The 24,584-nt window shown below is 43.7% G+C and overlaps 2 protein-coding genes across 3 annotated transcripts in view; one reads left to right on the top strand and one right to left on the bottom strand.

The window, feature by feature from the left end:
* LOC102169978 (short transient receptor potential channel 2) overlaps positions 1–16,192 on the bottom strand; it is a 37,247-nt gene extending 21,055 nt beyond the window's left edge. Inside the window, exons 1-7 of the mRNA XM_005689869.3 lie at positions 15,904–16,192; positions 12,299–12,470; positions 10,060–10,201; positions 8,806–8,961; positions 7,134–7,312; positions 2,355–2,440; positions 1,900–2,072 (exon numbers count right to left, since the gene is read on the bottom strand). Coding sequence (XP_005689926.1) covers positions 1,900–2,072; positions 2,355–2,440; positions 7,134–7,312; positions 8,806–8,961; positions 10,060–10,201; positions 12,299–12,343 — 781 coding nt within the window. The 5' untranslated portion in view covers positions 12,344–12,470; positions 15,904–16,192. The remainder of the gene's footprint in view (positions 1–1,899; positions 2,073–2,354; positions 2,441–7,133; positions 7,313–8,805; positions 8,962–10,059; positions 10,202–12,298; positions 12,471–15,903) is intronic.
* The window catches only part of RNF121 (ring finger protein 121), an 85,879-nt gene continuing 77,831 nt past the window's right edge, over positions 16,537–24,584 (top strand). The window contains exon 1 of one of the 2 annotated variants that reach the window (XR_001919226.1): positions 16,537–16,669. Coding sequence is in view for 1 of the 2 variants with exons in the window: in XM_005689873.3 (XP_005689930.1) it covers positions 16,607–16,669 (63 nt within the window). In the remaining variant the exon portion in view is untranslated. The remainder of the gene's footprint in view (positions 16,670–24,584) is intronic. The other variant, XM_005689873.3, reaches the window with a different exon arrangement.

Genomic DNA, 24,584 nt, shown 5'->3' with positions numbered 1-24,584 from the left:
TGGTGAGTGAGGTCTATTTGTCATTGTGACGCGAGGGCTTCTCATAGCGGTCACTCCTCTTGTTGCAGAGCACAACTCCAGGCATGCGGGCTCAGTAGTTGTGGTGCATGGGCTTAGTTGCCTTGCTGCATGTGGAATCTTCCCTGACCAGGGATCAAACCGGTGTCCCCTGCGTTGGCCGGTGGATTCTTAACCACTGGACCACCAGGGAAGTCCAGCATTTACTGTATTTTAAGTGTTTTCATAGCTCTAACACCCAGTCTGTAGGGTGCCCCCCAAAGATAAGCTCCTTCCCTGTTCTCCCGATTTTAAAATGATAACATACATCCTTCCTCATGTGGTAGGCAGCTTCTGGAATGACTCCCACTGGTTCCTGCTTCCTGATATACGTCTCCCCTTAAGTGTGGGAAGGACTTAGGAACTTGCTTCTAATGAATAGAATATGGTTAGACGCCACACTCCCAATGCAGGGAGTCTAGGTTTGATCCCTGGTTAGCGAACTAGATCCCACATGCTGCAGCTGAGAGTTCACATGCTGCAACTAAAGAGCCTGTTCCAGTTTGTTGGGGGATCAAAGATCCCACGTGCTGCAACTAAGACTCTGTGAAGCCAAAAAACAAAAAGCGCCTAGTGCAGATGTTTCTTTAAAAAAAAAAGAATATGGCAAAAAGATGGGATGGCACTTCTGTGATGAGGTTACCAGACACTGACTCCTTTCTTGCCCTGTGTCTCTTGCCCTCTGGGTGGCTCACCCTAAGGGAGTAAGCTGCCACAGTGTGAAATGCTCTGTGGAGAGGCTCTCATGGCAGAACTGAGGGGAGCCTCAATCCAACAGCTCTCGAGGAGCTGAATCCTACCACAATTATGTGGAGGGGCGAGGGTGCAGATCCTTTCCAGCTGAGCCTTGAAACGACGGCAGCCCGTGACAGATCCAGAGCCTGAGACCCAGTTAAGCCACACCTGGATTCCTAACCACGAGAAATCCTAAGACAGTAAATACTGTTTCCAGCCACTAAACTTTGGGGTAATTTATTATACAGTTGATAACCAGTGTACCCTGTTTCTGCTGCTGGACTCACTCTCTGCGATGGCCCACACTCTGTCTGTGGAGTGTGTTTCTCTCTAAATAAATCCACTTCTTACCTATCAAAAAAAAAATGTACCCTATTTCTGCAATGAAATAATATACTCATGATTTCACTAATTCGTTCAGTTCTTTGAAATGACAAACCATTCCTTAAAAAAACTTTTCCTAATGAAGCAACGAGTGGAATCAAGGGTTTACAGTGAGAATGCTACTTGTCTCTGCTCTCTGGCTGTTTAGAATAGTGAGAAGGAGAAGAACTCTGGGGTCCAAATCCTGGCTCTGCCACTTATTAGCTGTGTAACTTAGAATATGTAGCCTCAGATTCTTTTGTAAAATGAGTTTGTGGTGAATATTAGCTAGTAAAAGTGCCTAGCAGTATATGGTACAAAATAGGAACTCCAAAATGTTTAATCCTTTCTCTCTCTGTGGTGAAACCACATTACTCCCCTACTTCGTGTCTCTAAGAAGCTCCATATACTGCCACCTCGACTTAATTGTCCTCCCTTGCTCACTCACAGAACATTAAAACTGCAAGAGACCTAAATACTATTTGGTTTAATTCCTTCACTTTGAAGGGAAAAGATTTGAAGCCCAAAGAGATAAGGACTTTCGGTTCCTGGGCCAGAGCTCTTTCAATTATATACACTATTTGATTTTTCTTCTGGGAACCTGACACTGACCACCATCTTTTCTTCCATTTGAAGTCCTGTTTGTGAGCCATCCTTGTGTAGCAACGATGCATTCAGGGAGGAAGGAGGGTGTTGGAAGTAAGGAAGGAAGTAAGGAGCCGAAGGTAGGTCATGGGGCCTCACCTGCGCTGTGCTGATGAGTGGGACCTGGCTCTGCATGGTTGGTTTCAGGGTTTGCCACACGGGCTGGAGGTGCCCTGTGGGCAGCTGAAAGCACCATGCAGGCTGAACGCCCCAGAGTCCCCGGCTGCAGTTGGTTTAGGATATTCCTGAGCTCTGAGATTTCCTTGGTGGTCCTGTGGGGAAACAGGGAGCACTTGGTTTCATTCAGAACAGAAATTGCATTTTGCTCACCCAGGTCAGCAGCATCTAACCAAGAAAGCCAGGTATGGTATGTATGTGTATGTATATATATATATATATATATATATATACATATACACACATATATGGGGTGAGGCCTAGAGTATGCTGAGAGAACCCAGATAGGTCCTGTGTGTCTGTGAGTGATCTGGTAGTCTCCTCCAGGAGAAAGAACTGAGAAGTGGTCAAGAGACCTCACTCTGGCAGTTACATACGTTTGGGGATCTGGGAAGAATGTCCTCCGGATGGAAGGATTAGCCAGCCAGGGGCTGGGACCAGACTCCTGAGCATCAGAAGAGCCCTGAGGAGAAGAAAATGGAGAAATATGAAGTACATATATTCACCACCAGGGGGCACTGTCACATAATGCCAGGGACACTACCAAACTCAGGGCTTCAGTGAGGGAGTGTATTTGCTATAACTTGTACCTGGCACTTTGGCTTGTCTATACACACTTTTCCAGCTCTAAGATGTGAGATTTGGTGATTTTGTGTACTTAGATCCCCAGTATTAAGGATTTTGTTATGATCCTGAAAGACCTCAAGATAAAAGGACACAAACTATTGGGAAAACCAGGTCTATGGGACTTATATTATATGCAAATTTGTATACATGTATATACATACATGGGCTTCCCTGGAAGCTCAGCTGGTAAAGAATCTGCCTGCAATGCGGGAGACCTGGGTTCAATCCCTGGGTTGGAAAGATCCCCTGGAGGAGGACATGGTAACCCACTGTAGTATTCTTGCCTGGAGAATTGCCATGGACAGAGGAGCCTGGAGGGCTACAGTCCATAGGACTGCAAAGAGCACGACACGACTGAAGCAACTTAGCACGCACACACGCATATACATAAGTATACAACTCAGTGGACATGAGTTTGAGCAAACTCCAGGAGCTGATGAAGGACAGTGAGGCCTGGCATGCTACAGTTCATGGGGTTGCAAAGAGTCAGACACAACTTAGTGACTGAACAAAAAACACATATTTTAAAAAATTTCTACATATATGAATAGAACACATATAAAATTGATTCATGTAGGTACAAAACTCAAATCACTCATCTCTATATACCCATGTGAGAGAAACAAATTATACATACATAGGTATTTCTTTAAATTTAAAAATAGTTCTATTTTGAACTATTTGGGGATATTTCAGTCATTTTTCTCTTTAAAATGTTTAAATTCCAGTAGGATTTATTTTGTGAACAACTTTGCTCACTTGCAACTAAAAACCTACCAGTTTTAGCTACCACCTCTAGCTATCTATAAAAAGATGTATATATAGATATCCCATGTCTCTTTCTAGCATCAGACACTATAACTATCAACAGATATCATATAAACCTTTTGACTTCTAAATTCAGAAATGTCTATAAGCAATAATCAAGTACTGGATAATTTCTACATAGATTTTATTCATGTGGTATGCTACAGATTCTTAATTTATCAAAATTCAGTTTATCTGTGTCAATTCATCTGTGGCTTTTTCCTTTTTATCTTTTTTCAAATTTCCTTTTTTCTCTTAAATTAAAAAAAATCCTTTAATTTTAAGCTCTCCTTCTTCTAGCATAGATTATTTTATTTATTATTATTTTTGGCCTCACTGCATAGCATGTGGAATCTTAGTTCTCCAACCAGGGACTGAAATGGACCCTTGGCAGTGAAAGCTCCACATTCTAACCACTAGACTGCTGGGGAATTCCCTCACAAATTCTTTTAAAGGTAAAATGTCTTTCTTTCTTGTAGGGAATTATACATATATATGTCTTTCTTGTAAAGTATGACTTTGACCTCATTCTACAAGTTTGAGAAGTAGCATTTTTATTCACACTCACAATTTTCTAATATACCATTACAATCTCATCTTGGACTTAACATTAATTTTTAAATATTTAATTTTCCAGGTTTTTTTTTCTTTTCTTTTTTATCTTGTCTCATAAATTTCAGAATGAATACTAATAGAAAGGATTACTAGAAGGGTATGTAGAGATGGTTTTCTAATTTTAACTATATAAATGAGACTAAGTATCAGGAATTGAAGGCTTTCCAGGTGGCGCTAGTGGTAAAGCACCCACTCAGCCAATGCAGGAGACATAAAGAGACGTGGGTTCGATCCCTGGGTCGGGAAGATCCCCTGGAGGAGGGCATGGCAACCCTCTCCAGTATTCTTGCCTGAAGAATCCCATGGACAGAGGAGCCTGGCAGGCTAGTCTACAGAGTTGCAGAGAGTTGGACAGGACTGCATTGACTGAGCACGCATGCGTGTTATCAGAAACCAAGCTTCGAAGCACAGGCTAAGTGGAGTCTAGTGGCCTGGGTTCCAATCCAGTCCAGGACTTGTTTGGCAGTGACCTGGGACACCCATTACATTTCCCCAAGCTTCGAAGCACAGGCTAAGTGGAGTCTAGTGGCCTGGGTTCCAATCCAGTCCAGGACTTGTTTGGCAGTGACCTGGGACACCCACTACATTTCTCTGTGCTTCTGTTTCCTACCTGGAAAATCAGTGATCATGAAAGACCTTACCTCACAGGGTAATAAGCCTTTATATAGTGCTTTCACAATAATATACCATTAGAATGACATATTAGAAAAAAGTCTGTGGCATTTGAGACATCTTAAATTATAAAACTGAGTGCCATCCATTTGTTTCCATGTATGAGCCCTCTCTTACAGAAATATTTCCGGATCTCCTCTCCCTGAGGTATCAGAGAGGGCCTGCAATGTGTGTCATCTGCTCTTGCTGTTCAATGTCTGACATCAGTCCGAGTTGCTGACTGCCTCCTGCTTGATCCCACCATGGCCCTAAAGGTGCAGAGTAATTTAGATATCTGGCCAGAATGGAAAAGACTCTAGGAAGCATTTATTTAGCCTATCATTAAGGACACCAAATGTCCTAGTTCACCCGGGACACCTTGCTTTATGTCTGTCGTCTTAAGTATAATTACTAATAGCATTCTTTTTGGCTCTTGAAGTATCTCAGACTGGATGATAAATTTTATGGTGACCCTACCTACCACTCCCCTCTGAAAGGTTATTATATAATCAATATTTATACTAGAAAGTCTGCTTTGCTCTAGGCACCGTCCTAGCTGCCAGGAATGCCTGGTGGAACAAGACAAACAGGTCCCAATCTCCCAGAGCTCCCACTTTATTGACTAGCCAGGCCACAGAGTTCCGGAACCCACAGGGACACTGCTGGCACCTGGCAGAGCACAGAGAACTGCTTCCATTGATCCTCCTGCATTTTCAGCCCTTCCCACAGGGGAAGAGCAAAGCTCAGGCTTTACCTTGCCTCAGCACTCTGGGCCTCTCCCAAGGCTGTGTGACAAAAGCCTCTCTCCCACTCTGTCCGCTCCAACTCCATCTTCTCTTCCCAAAGTGTGGTCTCTCGTTTGTTTTTTTCCAGTAACCTCAATGGGAGCGATACCTGTGAGGTTCACTCCTGGGAATCAAAATCCTGAAAAATGTACTGTGTGTACAGGAAGCACTGTGAGGTAATGGCAGGAGACCTGGCTTCCTTCCGGGCCCTACTCTGCTCTGTGTGAATTAAAATACAGACATTTCCCTATCTGAGATATAAAATGATGGGGTTGTGGCTTGATGATCTCTAAGTATTTTTTTTATCTCTACAATTCTCTGGCTCTAGCCTTGTGTGATTACATCTTCATATTTGTGAGTGAATTATGGTGGAGGGTATTGGCTTGGAAAGATAAATGGAGACATGAGTGGTAAGAAACCAGGAGGAGTCAGATCAGCCTTAGAAGAAATAGATAACTAGAAAACTTTTCCCAGTAGTCATGTATGGATGTGAGAATCGGACCATTAAGAAGGCTGAGTGCCAAAGAACTGATGCTTTTGAATGGTGGTGTTGGAGAAGACTCTTGAGAATCCCTTGGACTGCAAGGAGATCCAACCAGTCAATTCTAAAGGAAATCGACACTGAATATTCATTGGAGGACTGATGCTGAAGCTCCAAAACTTTGGCCACCTGATGCTAAGAGCTGACTCACTGGAAAAGACCCTGATGCTGGGAAAGATTGAGGGCAGGAGGGAGAAGGAAATGACAGAGGATGAGATGGTTGGATGGCATCACCAACGGAATGGGACATGAGTGTGAGCAAGCTCTAGAAGATAGTGAAGGACAAGGAAGCCTGGTGTGTTGTGGTCCTTGGGGTCGCAAGGAGTCAGACATGACTCAGCGACTGAATAACAATGGAACAAATGGTCCAACAGCTTTGTGCACACTGTACCGAAGGCTCACTCGCTTGGCTCATGCGTGTGTGAGACTGAAGGAAAGGTGTTCATGCCTATTTGTGAGAAAGGGCCACAAGCCCCTTTATGTTAGCATTTGGTTTCTTAAATAATTATTTCTTATTTATTTGGCTGTGCTGAGTCTTCATTGCTATGAGCAGTTTTCTCTAGCTGCAGAGAGCAGGGGCTACTCTCGAGCTGCAGTGTGCGGGCTTCTCATTGCAGTGGCTTCTCTGGCTGTGGAGCATGGGCTCTAGGGTGTGTGGGCTTCAGTAGTCACGACATGCAGGCTCAGTAGGTGCACCTTCCAGGCTCCAGAGGCTCAGCAGTTGTTGTGCATGGGCTTAGTTGCCCTGTAGGCATGTGGAAATCTTCCCAGACCAGTGATCAGACCTGTGTCTTCTGCACTGGTAGGTGGATTCTTTACCAGTGAGCCACTGGGATGCCCTGTTTTTTTTTTTTAGTTAATTAATTTCTTTTCTTTTTGGTTGTGCTGGGTCTTCACTGCAGTGCACAGGCTTAGCTGCTCTGTAGCATGTGGGATCTTAGTGCTCCATGAGGGGTCAAACCGGCATGCCCTGCACTGGAAGGCAGATGCTTGACCACTGGACCATCAGGGAAGATCTTATATTCATATTTGAATGTATATGTGTGTGTGTGTCCATCCCTCAATCAGCACCAGCTTCCTAACTAGAAACAGAAAAGGCTGGGACCTGCTAAGTCCCCCATGGTACATACCCGGCTCAGCCCCGAGCTCACAGCAACAGAGGGACCCTCCGCAGGGTCGTCTAAGGAGTCCAGAGAGGAACACACCCGCAGGAAGGCCAGGCCAAAGGGCTGATGACGTGTGAAGGGTTGGGAGCAGCTCAGGCGAAGTCGATCCCACGACTCACCAGAGGCTGGGGCCAGGAAATCAGCTTAAGGAGAAAACAAGAAGGAAATGAGGGAGAAATGAAATGCATGAATGGTTGGGCGAAAGGGAGAGAAGGTCAGTACTGCGGAGAGGAAAGAAAGGACTGGGACTACAGTGTGAATTCCACCCTAAGGGAGATTGGAGGCTTCCCCTCCCCCAGGCTTGGGTGCTCAGGGTTGGGCAGCACCACGCAGGCCAGTCAGGGCCCTCTCAGACCCAGCGCCTTGCCTTCCCACCGTCGCTCCTCTGTCCCGGTGCCACGCTGTTCCCAGCGCGACTACATCCTCGGTCCATACCTTTCCACAGACCTTATCGCTGTCTCATTTTAACAGGGGGTATCCGGAGGGTTGGAGTCTGGGGTGACCACTTGCCCAGTGGATCAGCTGAGCTACATCCACCCTTCCTGGACCATGAGACCTCAGTCTCCCTCAAGGCACTACCTGCTCTACATACTTGCTCACTGGCTCACAGACCAGTACTCCCAACACTTCTCATCTTCCATTCCCAGATCTAAGAGTACCTCATCTCGTATCCCACCTTGTATCCCAGGTCACTTCTCCTTCACAACGTTACAAATGCCTCCAATTCAGACACAGACGAATGAGTCCTTCCTAGACTGCAAGTCCCTGGAGGCTAGGAATCAGACCATGCGTTTCTGTGCAGTACCCAGTGAACAAAGAGATGCGCAGTGACGAGGACTCGGGAAACACTGCACACAACATGACCACAACCACCACACAGCCTTCCTGCACTTACAGGAGTATTTTTCCTACACTCACACACGCGTATTTGTTGTCGTTTGGTCACTAAGTTGTATCCGACTCTTTGGTGACCCCATGGACTATAGCCTGCCAGGCTCCTCTGTCCATGGGGCTTCCAAGGCAAGAAGAATACTAGAGTGGGTTGCCATTTCCTCCTCCAGGGGAATCTTCCCAACCCAGGGATCCAACCTGCATCTCCTGCTTGGCAGGCGGATTCTTTACCACTGAGCCACTGGGGAAGCCCTATACACATTTATACAAACACGCTAATCACAAATGTGGGTTCTATATCTGGCTTCACTGAATCACATGTTATGTGTAAATATAAATCAGAGTTCATAAGTATGTTTATCAGGTATCACGTATGATAGAGGTATCAGTCCCTCTATCAGGTATTGTCATCACAGAGAACACACACACACAAACACACCATGCAGTGGTTCACTCATTACCCTATCCCCCACAGATGTAAGTGAGCCCCTGCTTAAGCTCCCTCCCACAGTACACACCTTCCAGCTGGTACAGCCCTCTAGAGTCCAGCATCTCTCTTTTTCATTACCACTGTCTCTCTCAGTCTCTCATTTCTGCTTTTGCCCTCCTCGCCATCTTTTTTATTTATTTATTTGGCTCACAGAATCTTTTAGTTACAACATGGATCTAGTTCCCTAACTAGGGAATCGAACCTAGGCTTCCTGCATTGGGAGCACCAGACCACCAGGGAGCTCCCTCTCCTTACCATCTTTAAACATGCGGACCCCTGAGCGGTTTTTCCCCTGCTTTGAATCAGCCAGGGACATCAGCATGGTTGCAGGGAGCAGGGTGATGAAAGGTCTGTCCAGGGACCAGGAGGAACGACCCACGTCAATTTGCAGGAAAGCACAACCACAGTTACCTGGGGACAGAAGGTTGCGACAAAGTGAAGGTGGGATGACGGGCTCCCCTGACTGCCCACAAGGGGATCGGTGGGCAGAGGACATTCCTCCATTCTAGAGCTCAGGGGAGGCCCAGAGAGGTTGAGCAACACAGTGAGCCAGTAACTGAAGTGGGACGGGACCTCAGCCCGCTAAATGAAGGCTCACCATGTTCCTCCCAGCCAGAAACTTTCCCCTGACCCAAGAGACTCACAGTTTCCCTGTGCTCTGGCTCTGGGGGGGCAGTGCTAAACTCTGTCTCTCTCTGAAACCCTTGCTAGGGAGACTGACGTCTCTCTGTCCCGACAGAGCTAAGACAGACGCTCTTTGTCAATTCTCTATTTCTAGAGAATTCTAAGACCAGCCTTCTCAACCCCAAACTCCTGTGGAGCCTTCCTGCATAAACCTGCACACTTCATCTCCAAGGATCCTCCTGACATGATATTTTTAATTGTATTTTTAATTTTCCGTTTTTAATTTTCTGACGGCACTGCATAGCACATGAGATTTTAGTTCCCCTACCAGGGATAAAACCCACGCCTCCTGCAGTGCAAGTGCGAAGTGCAGAGTCTTAACCACTGGACCATCAGGGAAGTCCCCATATATATATATATATATATATTTTTTTTTTTTTAATTTTAAATTAAATTTTACCTTTTTCCTGGCTGTGCTGTGCGGCTTGTAGGATCTTAGTTCCCCGACCAGGATCAAAGCTCTTTGTGGTGGAAGCACAGCCTTTACCACTGGACCACCACTATATAACACTAATATTTAGAGGCATATACAAGTTCTATCTGTTGGCACTTAGGTTTGTTAATGTCCTAAGGCTTCACCGAGACCTCTCAGATCAAAGCAAGCCAGGTATGCTGTGTAACTAAGGGAATGGCATCCATAGGGTTCAGCAATATCAAATGCCTGCCCCAGGGGCAAGGGCCACATATCCCCTTCACACCAGGCAGGGCTTGCTCCGGGAAGGCTGTTCAGCGAGACTGCATTCGAACACACTGCTGCAGCCCTGGGAGGGAATGGTATTCCTGTGCTCCCCACAGTGGTTCCCAGGCCTTGGAGAACTCACTCACCCACATCAATGTAGCCAATGGGCACTGCCCTCTCCAGCTGCAGCTCCACTTTCAGCTGCCCGCTCTTGTCCTGAGGACAGCTGAGCCACGGTCCCCTCTGACTGTCTGGGTTCAGCAAATTCTCCACTGGATATCTGGGATCCTAAGTCAGAAAGAGGAGGAGAAAATGAGGAACCTTATCAAGGGAAAAAAGGATGTCCATGAGTGAGGGATCTCTACACTCTTAAACCTTTCCAGGATCCTAATGGAAATGGCTTTAGACAGGAGTCCATCTCTCAAGTACCAAGGGATTTATAGACATCACTTATCTCTTCTTTGGTTTCTACTACCTCATTTAATTCTCCTCATAACAACTTTAGGTGGTTACTATCATTGCTTCTTAGTTAAAAGATGAACAAACGGACGCTTAAGTTCAGAAACTTACCCAAGGCCACAAGACCAAATAACCAACCAAAGTTGGAACTCCTAGGTGTCTGAATTCAGAATTCTTAACCACCACATAATACTACAGTCTTTCCTAGGCATCCACAGGGGATTGGTTCCAGAACTCCCCTGTATATAAAAATTGGTGGATGCTCAAGTCTCTTATATAAAATGGATATGTATGTATATCTTTCCGTGTACTTTACTCATCTCTAGATTACTTATAATACCTAATACAATGTAAATGCTATGTAAATAGTTATAAATACAATATAAACACTATGTAAATAGTTGCCAATATGTGGTAAATTCATGTTTTGCTTTCTGGAACTTTCTGGAATATTTTTTCCCCTGCATATTTTTGATCTGTGGTTGACTGAATCTGGGGATATGGAACCCATCCATATGGAGGGATGACTGTTTCATTTCATTTATAAGGTGCTTTCATAGACACGTATCTTCAAAGTAACCCTATAAGATAAGAAACACAAAGATTTTTACTCTAAGTTTACAACTGATGGTTAGAGATAAAGTAATTTGTTCAAAGACAACAATACTAAAACTGAGATTAAAAATTTTCAGTTCTGACCCAAGTCAGGTGTTTTTTGGTGGAAAGGCCTTGAGCAAACTACTTTTTCTCCCTGGATCTAAATTTCTTCCTAAGTTAAGGAGGGGGAGACTAGACTCATGGTCTTCGATCTAATTTTTTTGTTTTAGCAATAAAACCCTTCCTTTTAACTGAAATTTTACACTAAAGATTATTTATTTTTTCAATAATAAATATTTTCAAAAATATTTTGATATTATCAATATTACTTATCATTATCATATAATTTTAAAAATTTTCAAAAATAAAAGTAAAGCTATGGTTAAAGCACTAGTTGAGGAGCCCAGAGACATACTTGTGGCTCTTCCCTTCAACTTCCAGAAGGGGGTTTCTAGGAGTACAGCTTGAAAATCACAATATTAGAAGAGAGCTAATGTCCTCTAGCATTTCATAAGGCTGAGTCCATGAAGAAAACCATTTAGGCTGACCATGTAGGTAAGAAAGATAATGGTAATTTTTCTTTTATTTCACCTTGAAGTTGACATAGTAGTTCTTAAAGATTCTCTAAGGGGCTTTCTGAAATGTGGGGATATTTTTGACTGTCATAGTGACTAGGAAGCATTGTTGTCACTAGGGTCCGGAGGCCATGGATACTAAACATCTTACAAGGCATAGGATATTGCTATAAAAACGAAGACTTCTCCTATGCAAAACACCAATGGCACCCCTTGAGAAAGACTGGAGTAACATAAAGGGAAGCATGGGGAGGAGCGGGAAATGGATAGAGAGATGGCAGCGGAGGATAGGGCCCAGCATCTAGCACTAACTGGGATAACTGCGATTTCCTGGAAGTGGATTCATAGGAGGGATGCTGAGATCCCCTTTGATGGCAGTGGTGTTATCCTTACAGGTCAGGGATGACCTTGAGTGCCTTAGCCTGATCTCAACATCGGTGTGCCTAAATTGCCCTTCTGGGGACCCTGGTATAGGCTCTGGGCCTATAGCTTTGCCAGCTGCCTCCAGAGAAGGGTGGAATCCTGAGGTTGCTTCCTTCTTTACCTTTGAGGCCTGCTTTTATGTATCCTGCATTGCTCTGAGAGCAACCTGAAGGCAAGTGCTGCATTTCCTGCCTTTGACTCTGAACTCCTAAAGAAGGGACAATGGCTCTTCTGTTGAATTGGGAGTTTCCTGAAATGGAGCTAAGTCTCCTTTTTTTTCTTTCACTGTTTTCAGTCACCAAGAAAAAACCATGCCTGCTAATTAACATACCTGAGAGGAAAATGACACCACGTGGCTAATCCTCACTGGAGCCATGGTGGGCCCAGCAGCTGTCCTAAGCACAAGGCAAAACGCTTTCTCCTGAGATTTCTTCTGTTACCGCTTTGGTGCCTATATTTTGGTCCCATCAGCTTCCAGAAGAGAAGGAATCGTCATGTTACTTCTGAAGAAGAGAACAAAAGGAAAATAAACAAGCCTTGAATGTTTTTCTGGTAACAGGAGTTATTTACATCAGTACATCAGTCACTATTTCTGGTGACTATGATGGGGTTGGTGGGGTGGTGATCAGGGAGCAGATCTAGGGTCGATGATGAAATTCCAACAAAAGTGAAATAACTGGAATGCAATAGAGCAGCAAGTACAAAACATATATATATTATAAATAGAATTATTATACTATACATATTATATATATATATAAACATGTGGATGCTGGATTTATATGAAGCTGAACCCTCAAGGCATGAACTATGCCTTAAATTATCCATCTTTACAACCCTAGATTCTACCTAGCACATAGTAAAGAGGTACAACAAACATTCAACTAAATAAGGGATACAGATTGTTTTTTTTCCTTCCCATAAAACAAATCTTCTTGGATTAAGTTACTTCTCTACTAGAGATCTTCAAGGGCTTGCTGACATACGCAAATCCCTTGCTTTATGATAGGCCTAAATTAACTTTAATTCAGTTTGACCCCTCAAAGCATCTACAACATAGATCTGTCCATTTCCTGGTTTATCTCCTACTATTCCTTTCAGCAGGGGATGTTTTACCGTAATTACTTATTTATTTAATCTTAAAAGTTCATGTGGGAACTTGTATTTTGTCTTTTGCTAAACTTTTTATGGAAAAATTTAAATATATGCAAACACACACACACATATATTAGTATAATGAACCCTAGTGCATCACCTAACTTCAACAATTCCTTGAGCAGAGAGAGGTGTTTTAAAGTTGTCGGAATGTCTTTAGATGGGATCTCTCTTCAAATATTTACCTGCCCTTTCACTCACGTTTCTTCACTCATATGGTCCCTGAAATGAGTCCATGACCTCGATATACTCATGTCATAATGCTCTTGTGTCCTTCCCATCAAGAAACCTTTTTCCCACCTCTGAGACTTTGTTCATGCCATTGTCTCTGCTTGGAATGCTCTTTACTTCTTTCGCTGACAAATCTAATGCATATTTGATGGCCAAATGTCACCTCCACTCTGCTCAGCCCTCAAAGTGATAGCTCCCTCCTCTCAATTCTATATCACAGTGATCTGCATATGTCTTTTGTCCCTTGACCAATTGTAAGCTCTTGGAAGACAGGCTTCATGTTTGATTTATTTCTGTATCCTCATTAAGAGGGAGAAACACAGTTTCAGATTAACCCGTGTCCGCTGAATGAATGACCATAAATATTAGGCTCCAAACGGTCAGCCGTCATGGAATGCTCAGAGTGAGGTAGCTGCTGTGACAGCAGTAACCAAAGTCTAATGAATACCGTCCTAAAGGTCACGGGTTACATTCAAGATGGTACCAAGGCTTCAAAAACAGAAGGGGTCAGAGTGAGTCCTGAGTCACCCCCCAGGCCTTTAGATTAACTAAAGCTGATTATTCTCATTATAGGAACTCACTGAACTTTCAACAATTTTTCTTACTCTCTGCTAGATACTGGAGACAGAAAAATAAATAAATAGATAGGGTCTCTGTTTTGGAGAAACTCCGAGTATACACCTGTGATTTGATGGAAAAACTCCACCATCTCTCATAACTAATATACACATCTGACTGAACCAGTCCCAACACTACACTCCAGGCTTGGGGACCCTGAAGCTGTCCATCTTAGATATTTTATTTAGCTAATATTTTGAGGAGGGGGTGTCTAGCAGGTACCAGACATTGGACTAGGTTACACAGTGGTGAATAAGACATATACAGTATTTTTTATGAAGATCACTATCTATCAAATTGCTTGTTCTCACAGGATTAAGGGCTTTCTGACTTCACTGCCCTTGCCTACGCTGTTGTTCTTGTTTTTTTTGGCACCAGCTTATTTATCCTGTGTGTACCTGCATTGAGCAGTGAGCTCTTTGAGGATATGGATTTTTGTCATGCTCATCATCTCCCACACTTCAGAGAGATGCTGGAACACAGTAGGCATAAATAAATAGCCACTGAAAAGAATACTTCTTAGGTCAATATAATTCAATCCGAATTGCACAGAAGTTTCTGGCAAACACAACAAACTCATCAACCAATAATAGGCCACAAACTGCTACTGTTTTTAAATTTTAAATACTACAGATCGGCAAGAAAAGGGCAAGCAGTCCAATATAAAACTGGGGAGACAATATAAACATACAATTCACATTAAGATAAAATCTGAATGATCAATACCCCATATAAAAAAGTGCTCAGCCTCACCGATAATAAGGAAAGTGCAAATACCTGTTTCTCTAAGACTGGAAAAAATAGAAAAGTCTACAGTATGAAGGAGTGGCAATAATATGGGGAAACGGGCTCTCTCATAAACACTTCCAGCACATCTTAATTCTGACTAGCTATATTTCAAGAATAGCCACCTGTCCTGGTTTACTTAAACAGTGCAGCTCTAGCTCCTGTGCATAAAAAGATACATGTAATGTTTCTAACAGCAAAAAGCATAAAACTCTAAAGTCCACTAGTTGAGGAATGGATGAATGAAATGTTCTATATCATATGGAATACTATATAACAGTTAAAAGGAATAAATTAGACGTAAATATATGTAAACATGGATAGACTGCCTCCCCCCAAAATAGAGTGAAAGAATAAGTTATAGCAAAATAACTATACATAGAAAAATAGCATTTAGGTTCTTTACAAAAGGAAATGAAACAATACTTGTACTGCCCACTGAATACACACTATTTTTTTTTTTTTCAACTGACTGGGAGAATACACAGCTAATTATAGGACTTGCTTCTAGGGAGAATGAAAGGGTAATGAATCTGATAGTAAAGGACACAGATAAATTCCACTTCTGTTTCATATTATCTTTCTTAAAAAATGAGTATGCAAATAGATTATGATGTCAATCGGTGTTTATAATATTCTTTGTACCCAGTTTCACATAATAAATATAATTCCCATTTTAAATAAATGTAGATTGTCCCAAAAGAAGTTGACGGTATGCTGAATCTATGCTGTAGATTCAGCCGGGACCTCCGGGGGGCGGGGTGAAGTGTAAGCAGGGACCACAGACTTGAGAGGTGTACTTCAGATGTACAATGTACAAAAAAAACAGGGTACTGGAAATGAGAAAACTGTAAGCTGGGGTGCAGCATAGTGAATAGGCGGGCGTAAGGGTAGAAGCTGGGGACGCAGTGTGTGGGCACAGTAAAAAATCCGAAGATGTGCGAAGTGGATCCGGAGGCGTGAGAGCCTAAGAAGCAGTTTGGGGGCCGTGGAAGTCCCGCAAGACTCTTCAGCTCTCAGATTCCTGAGCCTAAGCCGCTACTTCCACCGCTTCTCGGAATGCGCTGTCCTGTCCACTTCCTTTATAGCCACCCTTCCTCCCTTTTGTCCTTTCTCCTCCCCATCGAAAACCCGAATGACCCTCACCCGGGATAACGGACCTCGAAGTGCCACCGCTGCCTTAGATCTTGGACCAAAAAAACCCCCAATACGTTCTCCCGCCAATTTTGTCCTCTAACCTCCGCCTTCTGACCCGAAGCACCACTCTTCCGCCTCCCGAAGCCCGGGAACAGGTTCTGGGGCCTCAAGAAGCCGCTGTTCCCGGAAACTGACTCCCACCAAGGTAAGAAGGCAAGCGCTTAGACAGAAAAGTACTTTTCGGGTGGTTTCTGTATATTTCACGCCTTGCAAATCCCCCGGAGAGAGCGGACTTTAAACTTCCGGGTCAGCTTCTAGGCATTCTGGGAAATGTAGTCCTTAGTAGTCTCCACGCTTCACAAGAGTTGCCCATTGAGGGAGCGTCGCAAAGTAGACAGCCTTGGGGCTCTTCTCTTTGGTTCTACACAGGGAAAAATTGGTGACATATTTGTACTGAAAATAATACAAGGCTAATTTCTCATTTGCCAAGATCCCTCCTCCGCCGCCGAAGCTTAGAAGTACACGGAATCCTCTCCTCCTTAACCTTTAAGTGGGTAGCAGGCAGACGGTCTCTTAGTTGCCTTCGGATCTCTGCCTGTCTTGGTGCCCCGCCCCCTCTGCCGAAGCTTGTACAGCCGATTTGCTAGAAGCAGTTGAGCGGCGGAAGCAGCTGGCTCGCGCGGGGCCTGCGGGGAGGGGGAGAGCTGTGAAGATGGCGGCAGTGGTGGAGGTGGAGGTTGGAGCCGGTGCTGCCGGAGAACGGGAGCTGGATGAGGTGAGAAGAGTTGAGAATTGAGGAGAAGTAAGACTCAACCTGAAACTGAAGGGAAGGGAGGGGAGGTATCGGGAGTAGGGGTCCTAGGAGAGACAAGATCCTTAGAGGGAAGGAGCCAACTGGGGAGTGGGTGCGCGGAGAGGGAAATCTGAGGTACCCAGGACTCGGGGACTCGGAGGCAGTCATGGGGTAGAAGACTTGCAGCAACCTCAAGGGTGGAGGTGGAGGACAGAGAGAGAAGCCAGAGGGATGGGGGTGTTAAGATTTAGGATTAGTTGAGGGTCTTGGGGAGGACTAAAGGGCTGCCAGGTGGTTTGAGTTAGAGGGGCGTAGACGTCTGTGAGGGAAAGCCGGGTTTTCACTGAGGGAAAGGAAAGGACTGTCTGGGTTTGGAGTCGGGGCGGGGGACGCGGATCACGGAAGAGTGTTTATCTACTAGTATTTCAGGTTTGAGTTATTTTTTATGTAAGAGCGCTTTAAGTTCTAGAACTTTGTACATAATGTGGGCTCGATAGAGTTTTGGTCAACGGATGATAGAACGAATGGGTGAATGAACTATCGTATAGCGAAATTTATCCATTCACTCACTTGAACGTTTAAGTATCACCTTTGAGCGAAGCTCAGGGGTAGGTGCTAGGGACCTTCCCATAGAAGAACCCAAGGTATGGTGGTGGGAGACGCACAAGAAGTCTTTTCATCGGAGGTGTAACTGTGGCACTGAGAAGAGGGGACCAGTGCAGTTTGGGGTAGGCTTCTCAGAGGAGTCGAGTCTTAACGAATCAGCGACTCTCTCTTTCTCCTTTTCCCTCTTTCCTATTAGACTTATGAGTTTTTTGAGAGTGAGCTGTTGAGGGTGTATGTCTCTTTTACCTACGTAACAGGCATTTAACAACGGGTGTATTCAGTGACCAGTGGTCCTTGAAGGAAATCACTAGGAGGAAGGAGACATTGAGTTTGAAGGGAATGAAGGGACAGCGCTGAGAAGCAGAGAGAGAAGGTGAGAAAGGAAAGGGAAAAGATTCCGAGGCCAAAGGTACATTCGTGGCTAGGGGTGCCTGTGGTCTTGCCCATGACAGCATATGGACAGCAGGGAGGAATAGGAGAAAGGGGTTTGATTGTTAGGGATGGAACCAGTGGGATGTCTGAGGGATCAGTTTCTTAGAGGCCTTGGCTGGGTGGGAGTGTGGGGTGGGGATTGGGGATGAGGCCCAGAGAAAGGGAGTAGAAGTGGACTTGAGAAGCAAAGCCTGTTGTTTGGTGGTGGGATGACTTGGAGGTTTTGGTTTACCTGGTTGAGAACATTAAGATGGGGAGAGGAGACTGAGAAACTGACAAGTGGTCAGAGCAGGGAGAGATTTTTAAAGAACCATTTTAGACCCGTATCTTTCAGTCACTAAAGACTACGCATGTTTGGATACCACTTGATTGGTGAAGTGGAGTAGTTGTGGAAATGACTTCCAAGCCCCTTTCAGCTTTAAGTTTCTGTGATTATGGTTGGCTGTAGTTCAGTGAGATATATTTGAAAGTGCCTTATAAAAGTAAATAATGTGTTTTGGTTATTATACATGCTTTGTTAATCATGGCCTCCTTTGAGCGGGGGGTGGGGAGGGGAGCTGATTTCAGTTACATGTACCAGGGTTCATTGAGATAAAGAGCAAATGTTTTGGCAAAGGAGAAAAGAAAGTTTTGAAGTTAGATATTTTTGATTTTTGCTTATCTTCCTTACTGTTTTAAAATCTAAGCGCTCCTAGTGTCATAATTATACTTCCAGAGTGTCATGCCTAGAAGTCAACTTTATATGAAGCACTAGCTTTCATCCCAGAAACTTCTGTTCCTTGTTTCATTTACTAAGAAATAATATAATCTGCTGTCTGGAAATTCTGTGTGGACTGATTCTGTCCTTTTCCTTGTGTGTTTAAGAAAGTAACTCAGAGAAGCAGGAACAGTTTTCCCTTCAAGCTCAAATAAAGAGGAGGAGAGGCAGGGGTATGGTCTGGGTGACCTTAGTTTGTGAGTGAGTTTCTACTAATGCTTCCTCAGCTGTTTTTTTTTTTTTTTTTTTAGCATCCTTAACTAGTGAAAAAGAAAGTGAAATCCATCCTTTACTTTGTTATTATGGGAGTCTTCCATGTATTATGCACTGGGAATTCAAAGATGAGTAAGACAGGATCTTTACCAATCTATAATGTAGAGAAAAGACAAGCAAATGGCCTGCTGCAATACTAGATACTTTTTATAATGGAAGGGTATAACAGATTCAGTGGGGTGCTAGAGACAAGCACTCAAATCTGCTGAGAGTCATTGAAGTCTTTATGATGGAGATGGGTTGGAGTTGAAAAATGAAAAGTTAGGTTTACAGAGAAGCATGTGGTATCAGAGTTGCTCTCCTTTAACAGTTTCTACTTGGTAGAGAGACTACTGTGAAGCTCAGATTATAAAAAAGTAATGGATAATCTAGCTAAGATGCCACTTCTTTGGAAAGACTCCATGCTCTGATTTCTTTAGGATATCTGATCTGTTTTCCAGTATCAGATGTCCTTAGCATAAGTAGTCTGGAATAGCAGCCATCAGTTTATTCATATTCTTTTCCTTTCCTTTTTTCTTTCTATGGCAGTTTCTGTTACTTTCTGTAGCAGTTAAGGTAGTTTAGGTTTCACTTACTGCTTCTCCTGAATAGAAAAGAGGGCTTAGGAAAAGAGCTACTAGTAGAAAAGACCACTGTTTATTGAGCCCTTATCATAAATCAGCTCCTGTTTAAAGCCTGCATTGTTTCATTTATTATTAACAGCAACCCTGTGAATTAGTTGGTGTTTATTGCATTTTGTAAATGAGGAGACTGAAGCAAGAGAGGCTAAGTGGCATTCCCAGGATTCCAACAGTTCATGATGGGGAAGTGCAGATTCCAGCTGGGGTCTGCCTCTGCTGTGCAGAACTAAGTTTTACACCACCGTGCTATGCTGAGCCACCTAGGTTCCATTCTCAAGCCAGGCTTATCTTACCAAAGTAAACTACCCCTTTCTTAATGTACAAAGGACCCATCACAAATATGTGAAGCAGCATTTCATTCCTGAGAGGTTCAGAGTGGGGGTTAACTAAAAGAATATTGTTTTTTCTATACAGATCCTTTAGTTTACCAATAACGTGATTCTGCTGAGCCCCTCCCTGGTCATGGGGAGTGACCAGCCCAGTGGCAGTTAGGGAGATGAGCTATGGGTCTAGCCAGCTTAGGCTAGGTATTAAACAGGCTGTGATGACTGGCTAAGTTCTTTCACTTGCTAAACACCATAGGGTACTTGAGCGTCTTGGGGAGGATAAAGCATGGGTACCAGCTTGGAGGCCCGGAAACTGACTTACTCCTGGAGCCTGTGAGTTCCTTCGTGAAGGGGTAGCGGGCCAGCCATTAGAGGAATTGGAGGCACCATCTTGGCATGGAGACTTGGCTTGGGACCTAAGCTAAAAAAACACTTCTACATCCTATTGGGGCCAGCCTGCCTGCCTGGATAGTTCCTTTGAATTCTGGATGTGTCTTCTCCCAGTAGTTGTTCATCTGCCAAAATGATGTGATATCATGCAGATAAGTGAGTAGCTTCCAGCTCAAGTTCAAAGCAGCCTGCAGCTAACTTATTGTTGCCTTTAGTGCGTCATTTACCTCTTCTGGGCCCTGATTTATTCTTGTTAAAAGAAAAGATTGGATTAGATTGGTGGTTTAAAAACCTTAGTCATGAAACCCTTTATTTAAAAAAAAAAAATCTCACTTTGAAGACTTGTAGTCCTTGAAGGGACTCAGAACCCGTTGAGTGTCTCAAACTACACCTTAAAAGCCAGGGAGCTTTCTCTTACTGTCCACTGATTGGGTGACCCTATTTTATGTTCCTTCAGCCTCCCTGTACCTCCTCTAACCCACCTCTACCAAGCATTATTTTAACTGTCTGTGTCTTCCCCACTAGATTGTTGGCTGCCCAAGAGCAGAGTCCAGGTCCATCTTGCTCATGGTCACAGTCCCTTCACTCGGTGTGGGGCCTGGCATAAAACAGGCACCAAACAGTGTTCAACAATTATTAGTTTTGAATAGTGGTAATACACTCCTCTCCTTAGTCATATGTGCTTTTCTTTAAATTGAATATTTACAGCATCCCTATGAGAGTTGAACTGTTGAACTAAATCGTGACTAAAGCTCTAACATCCTGTGTACCATGTTTCTGATTCCTACCAGGTCTTTGTTTGTGCTCTCCTGTCTGCCTGGAGTACCTTCCCTTTCTCCCTGTGTCTTTCCAAATCCTATGTGTATTTAAGGTCCAAGCCCAAGGCGCTCTTGTCTTGTAGAACTAGTCTGATCTACACTAATACCCTCTTTCCTTGTCTTTCATGATTTTTCTCTGTGTTCATTTATCAATTCATTAAACTTTTTGATTAATTGTTCTAGGTACTGTGCTATGCTTGATCATATCATGGATAATGTGTGATAACTGCCTTCAAGGAGGTCACAGACTAGCCTAGGTGGAGAGTGATAAATACAGATTTGTGTCACAGGTGCTGTGTCAGTGGAGTAGGTGCCATATGTACACCAAGGAGGAAGTGGCAATCTATATCATATCTTCTTTTCTCAGGTTGCTGCTAAGTCATTTCAGTCGTGTCCAACTCTGTGTGACTTCATAGTCGGCAGCCCACCAGGCTCCCCCGTCCCTGGGATTCTCCAGGCAAGAACACTGGAGTGGGCTGCCATTTCCTTCTCCAATGCATGAAGGTGAAAAGTGAAAGTGAAGTTGCTTAGTCATGTCCGACTCTTCACGACCCCATGGACTGTAGCCCACTAGGCTCCATCCATGGGATTTTTCAGGCAGGAGTACTGGAGTGGGGTGCCATCGTCTTCTCAGGCAGACTGTAGATATTCCCATCTGTTGCTTTTTCAAAGTAGTAATCTTGGACTGTTTGTTTTGTTTTTTGTTTTCCCTCCCATGGGTTTCTCCTTGTAGACATTTAATAAATGCTCCTTGTTTCCAGGGATTTTCTCTAGGGAAAGTCAAGAGTTTGTTAAAGGATTGAAGCATATGTGACTGAAATTTAATCTTGGCTGTCTGACCATGTATCTTCGGACTTTTTTAAAAGACTTTTTAAAGACTAATCATTTTAAAATGAGTAGTAGCGTAATGTAGTGTGCAAAAAAACCCCAAAAAACTAGTTATAAACGATAGACCTAGGTTTTAGATTAGGAATAGGCGATATTGTTTTATCTCGGAGATAGCCAAATGATAATAGATGCTTAGAAGACTGTGTTCAGAAGGATTCTAAGGCCAGGGCTCAGCGGGAGTGCTGAAGGCAAAATGACACAGTGCTTACTATGTGCCAGTTCCTGTGCCAAGTGTTTTCTATGCATTATCTAATTTCATACCACAACTTTACAAGATAGATATTATTATGGCCATATCCATTCTACAGATGTGGAAACTGAGGCACAGAGGGATTTAAGTAGCTTGCCTAATTTGGTCAGATGGTAAATGACAGAGGTAGGGTTCAAATCCAAGATGACTACAGCATCTGTGCTCTTAACCACTGTGGGCAGTATGAGTACTGTAACTTCCCATGCTGTCCTGTGCTAGACATTTCTACTGTGTAAGTGTGGGACTTCATTTACAGAGGTGATTTGACTGGGATCACATTCTTTGAGACTGAGTTCTCTTTGAAAGTGCTTTTTGTTGCTCAGTTGTGTCCGACTCTGCGATTCCATGGTCTGCAGCACTCCAGGCTTCCCCCGTTCTTCACCATCTCCTGGAGTTTGCTCAGACTTATCTCCATTAAGTTGGTGATGCCATCCAACCATCTCCTCTTCTGTTGTTTGCTTCTCCTCCTGCCTTCAATCTTTCCCAGCATTAGAGTCTTTTCCAATGAGTCAGCTCTTGGCATCAGGTGGCTAAAGTATTTGGAACTTCAGCATCAGTCCTTGCAATGTATATTCAGAGTTGATTTCCTTTAGGATTCACTGGTTTGATCTCCTTGCCATATAAGAGACTCAAGAGACTTCTCCAGCACCACAGTTCGAAAGCATCAATTCTTTGGTGCCCAGCCTTCTTAATGGTCCGACTTTCACATCCATACATGACTACTGGAGAAACCATAGTTTTTACTATATGGACCTTTGTTGGCAAGGTGATGTCTCTGCTTTTTAGTATACTGTCTAGCTTTGTCATAGCTTTTCTTCCAAAGAGCAAGCATCCTTTGATTTCATGGCTGCAGTCACCATCTGCAGTGATTTTGAAGCCCGAGAAAATAAAGTCTATTGCTGTTTTCCTATCCATCCTTATATCCTTGGTGCCTGGCATAGAGTATAACTCAATAGATGTTTGAAGATAAGAGCTCATGAGCGATTCCACACTTTGATTCTTCATCTTTGAAATGATAGATTTGGACTACATGACTTCTAGAGGTCTCCTGCAGCTTTGAAAGTCTTGGATCCCTGCATTTTACTTTGCTTTGTGAGTCCTATAATTCCTGTTGGGTGCTCGGTAAATGGTAGAGAATGACCAAATGAAGGTATAATTATTATTAATAATCTGTGCTAATAATCTTAGGATAAGAGTAGAAAAATGGTGATAGGAAAGTTTTAGACAAAAAGGCCTACATATAACCTCCAATACCATAACCTTTGACCTTCTGTGCAGTCAGTCTCATACTCTGGCAGACACCCTGTCTACATGCACAGTTTTTTCCATTTGATTTCCCATTACAAACTTCCCACCGCCCGCGCCCCCCCTCCCCCAGCTCACTCTTTCTTTTTGCAATTAACCTGTTACTTAATAACTCATCTACTTCCAGAAGGAATTTAAAGTGTCCTCTGGTCAATAAAGAGCTTCCCAGGCAGTACAGTGGTAAAGAATCTGCCTGCTCATGAGGGAGATGCGGAAGATGCAAGAGATATGGATTTGATCCTTGGGTCTGGAAGATCCCCTGGAGCAGGAAATAGCAACCCTCTCCAGTATTCTTGCCTGGAAAATTCCATGGACCGAGAAGCCTGGCGGGTCCATGGGTCACAAATAATCAGGCACAATGAGCACATACACAGGCTGGTCATTAAGGGAAGGTCGGAAAGAGAATAAGAAAAGATGAAGAGGAACGTTCTAATTTTTTGAATGCAGGAACTGTCTTTCTCATCTCTGCATTCCTCTGCCTTAGCCAGTGCTTGGCAATAGCAGACATTGATTATATTTGTTGAATAAATGAGAATGTTTATAGATGTGGATTCTACTCAGGTTTAAGGAAGCGTTGACTAAATTGCAAAGATTAACTGACACACTGTCTGTCCTGGCCTGGCAGTAATACAATAGCTCCTGACAGTACTATTTGCTTATAAACCGCTTTTCCAATTTTCATGAATGCCGTCTTGCTCCTCACCAGTAAGTCATAGCACGGAATCTGAGGACCTGCTCTGTGCCTCCAGTGCCCTGTGTAGACATCGGTCAGCACTTGGCTGTGTTGTGTTGTCTGTCTCCTCCACTGAGCAGTGGACTTACTGAGGGGACAGACGATATCACCTCTGTGTTCCCAGCACCTGATCTTTCACAATAGTTACCATAGAGTAGATATTCAAATGCTTATTGCAGGATCTTAAATCTAATCCATTTACCCATGTCAAACACTCCCTGCAAGTAGTCACCTTGTCTGTGTTTAAACACAAAGAATCAACCTGCCAATGCAGGAGACCTGCCTGGAGAAGATCATCTGGAGGAAGAAATGGCTACCCACTTCAGTATTCTTGCCTAGGAAGTCCCATGGACAGAGGAGCCTGGTGGGCTACAGTCTGTGGGGTCACAAAAGAGTTGGACACAACTTAGCGCGACTAAATAACAGTGAAAGGGAGTTTATCATTCTTTGGTCAGCCTCTTCTTTGATTTCCTCTGCTGCAGTATTCTTCAGATTGGGC

This window comes from Capra hircus, chromosome 15 (assembly GCF_001704415.2).
Source record: "Capra hircus breed San Clemente chromosome 15, ASM170441v1, whole genome shotgun sequence".
NCBI classification, from domain to species: Eukaryota; Metazoa; Chordata; class Mammalia; order Artiodactyla; family Bovidae; genus Capra; species Capra hircus.
The sequence above is the reverse complement of the archived record's forward strand: the minus strand, read 5'-3'. Positions and strand labels throughout refer to the sequence as shown.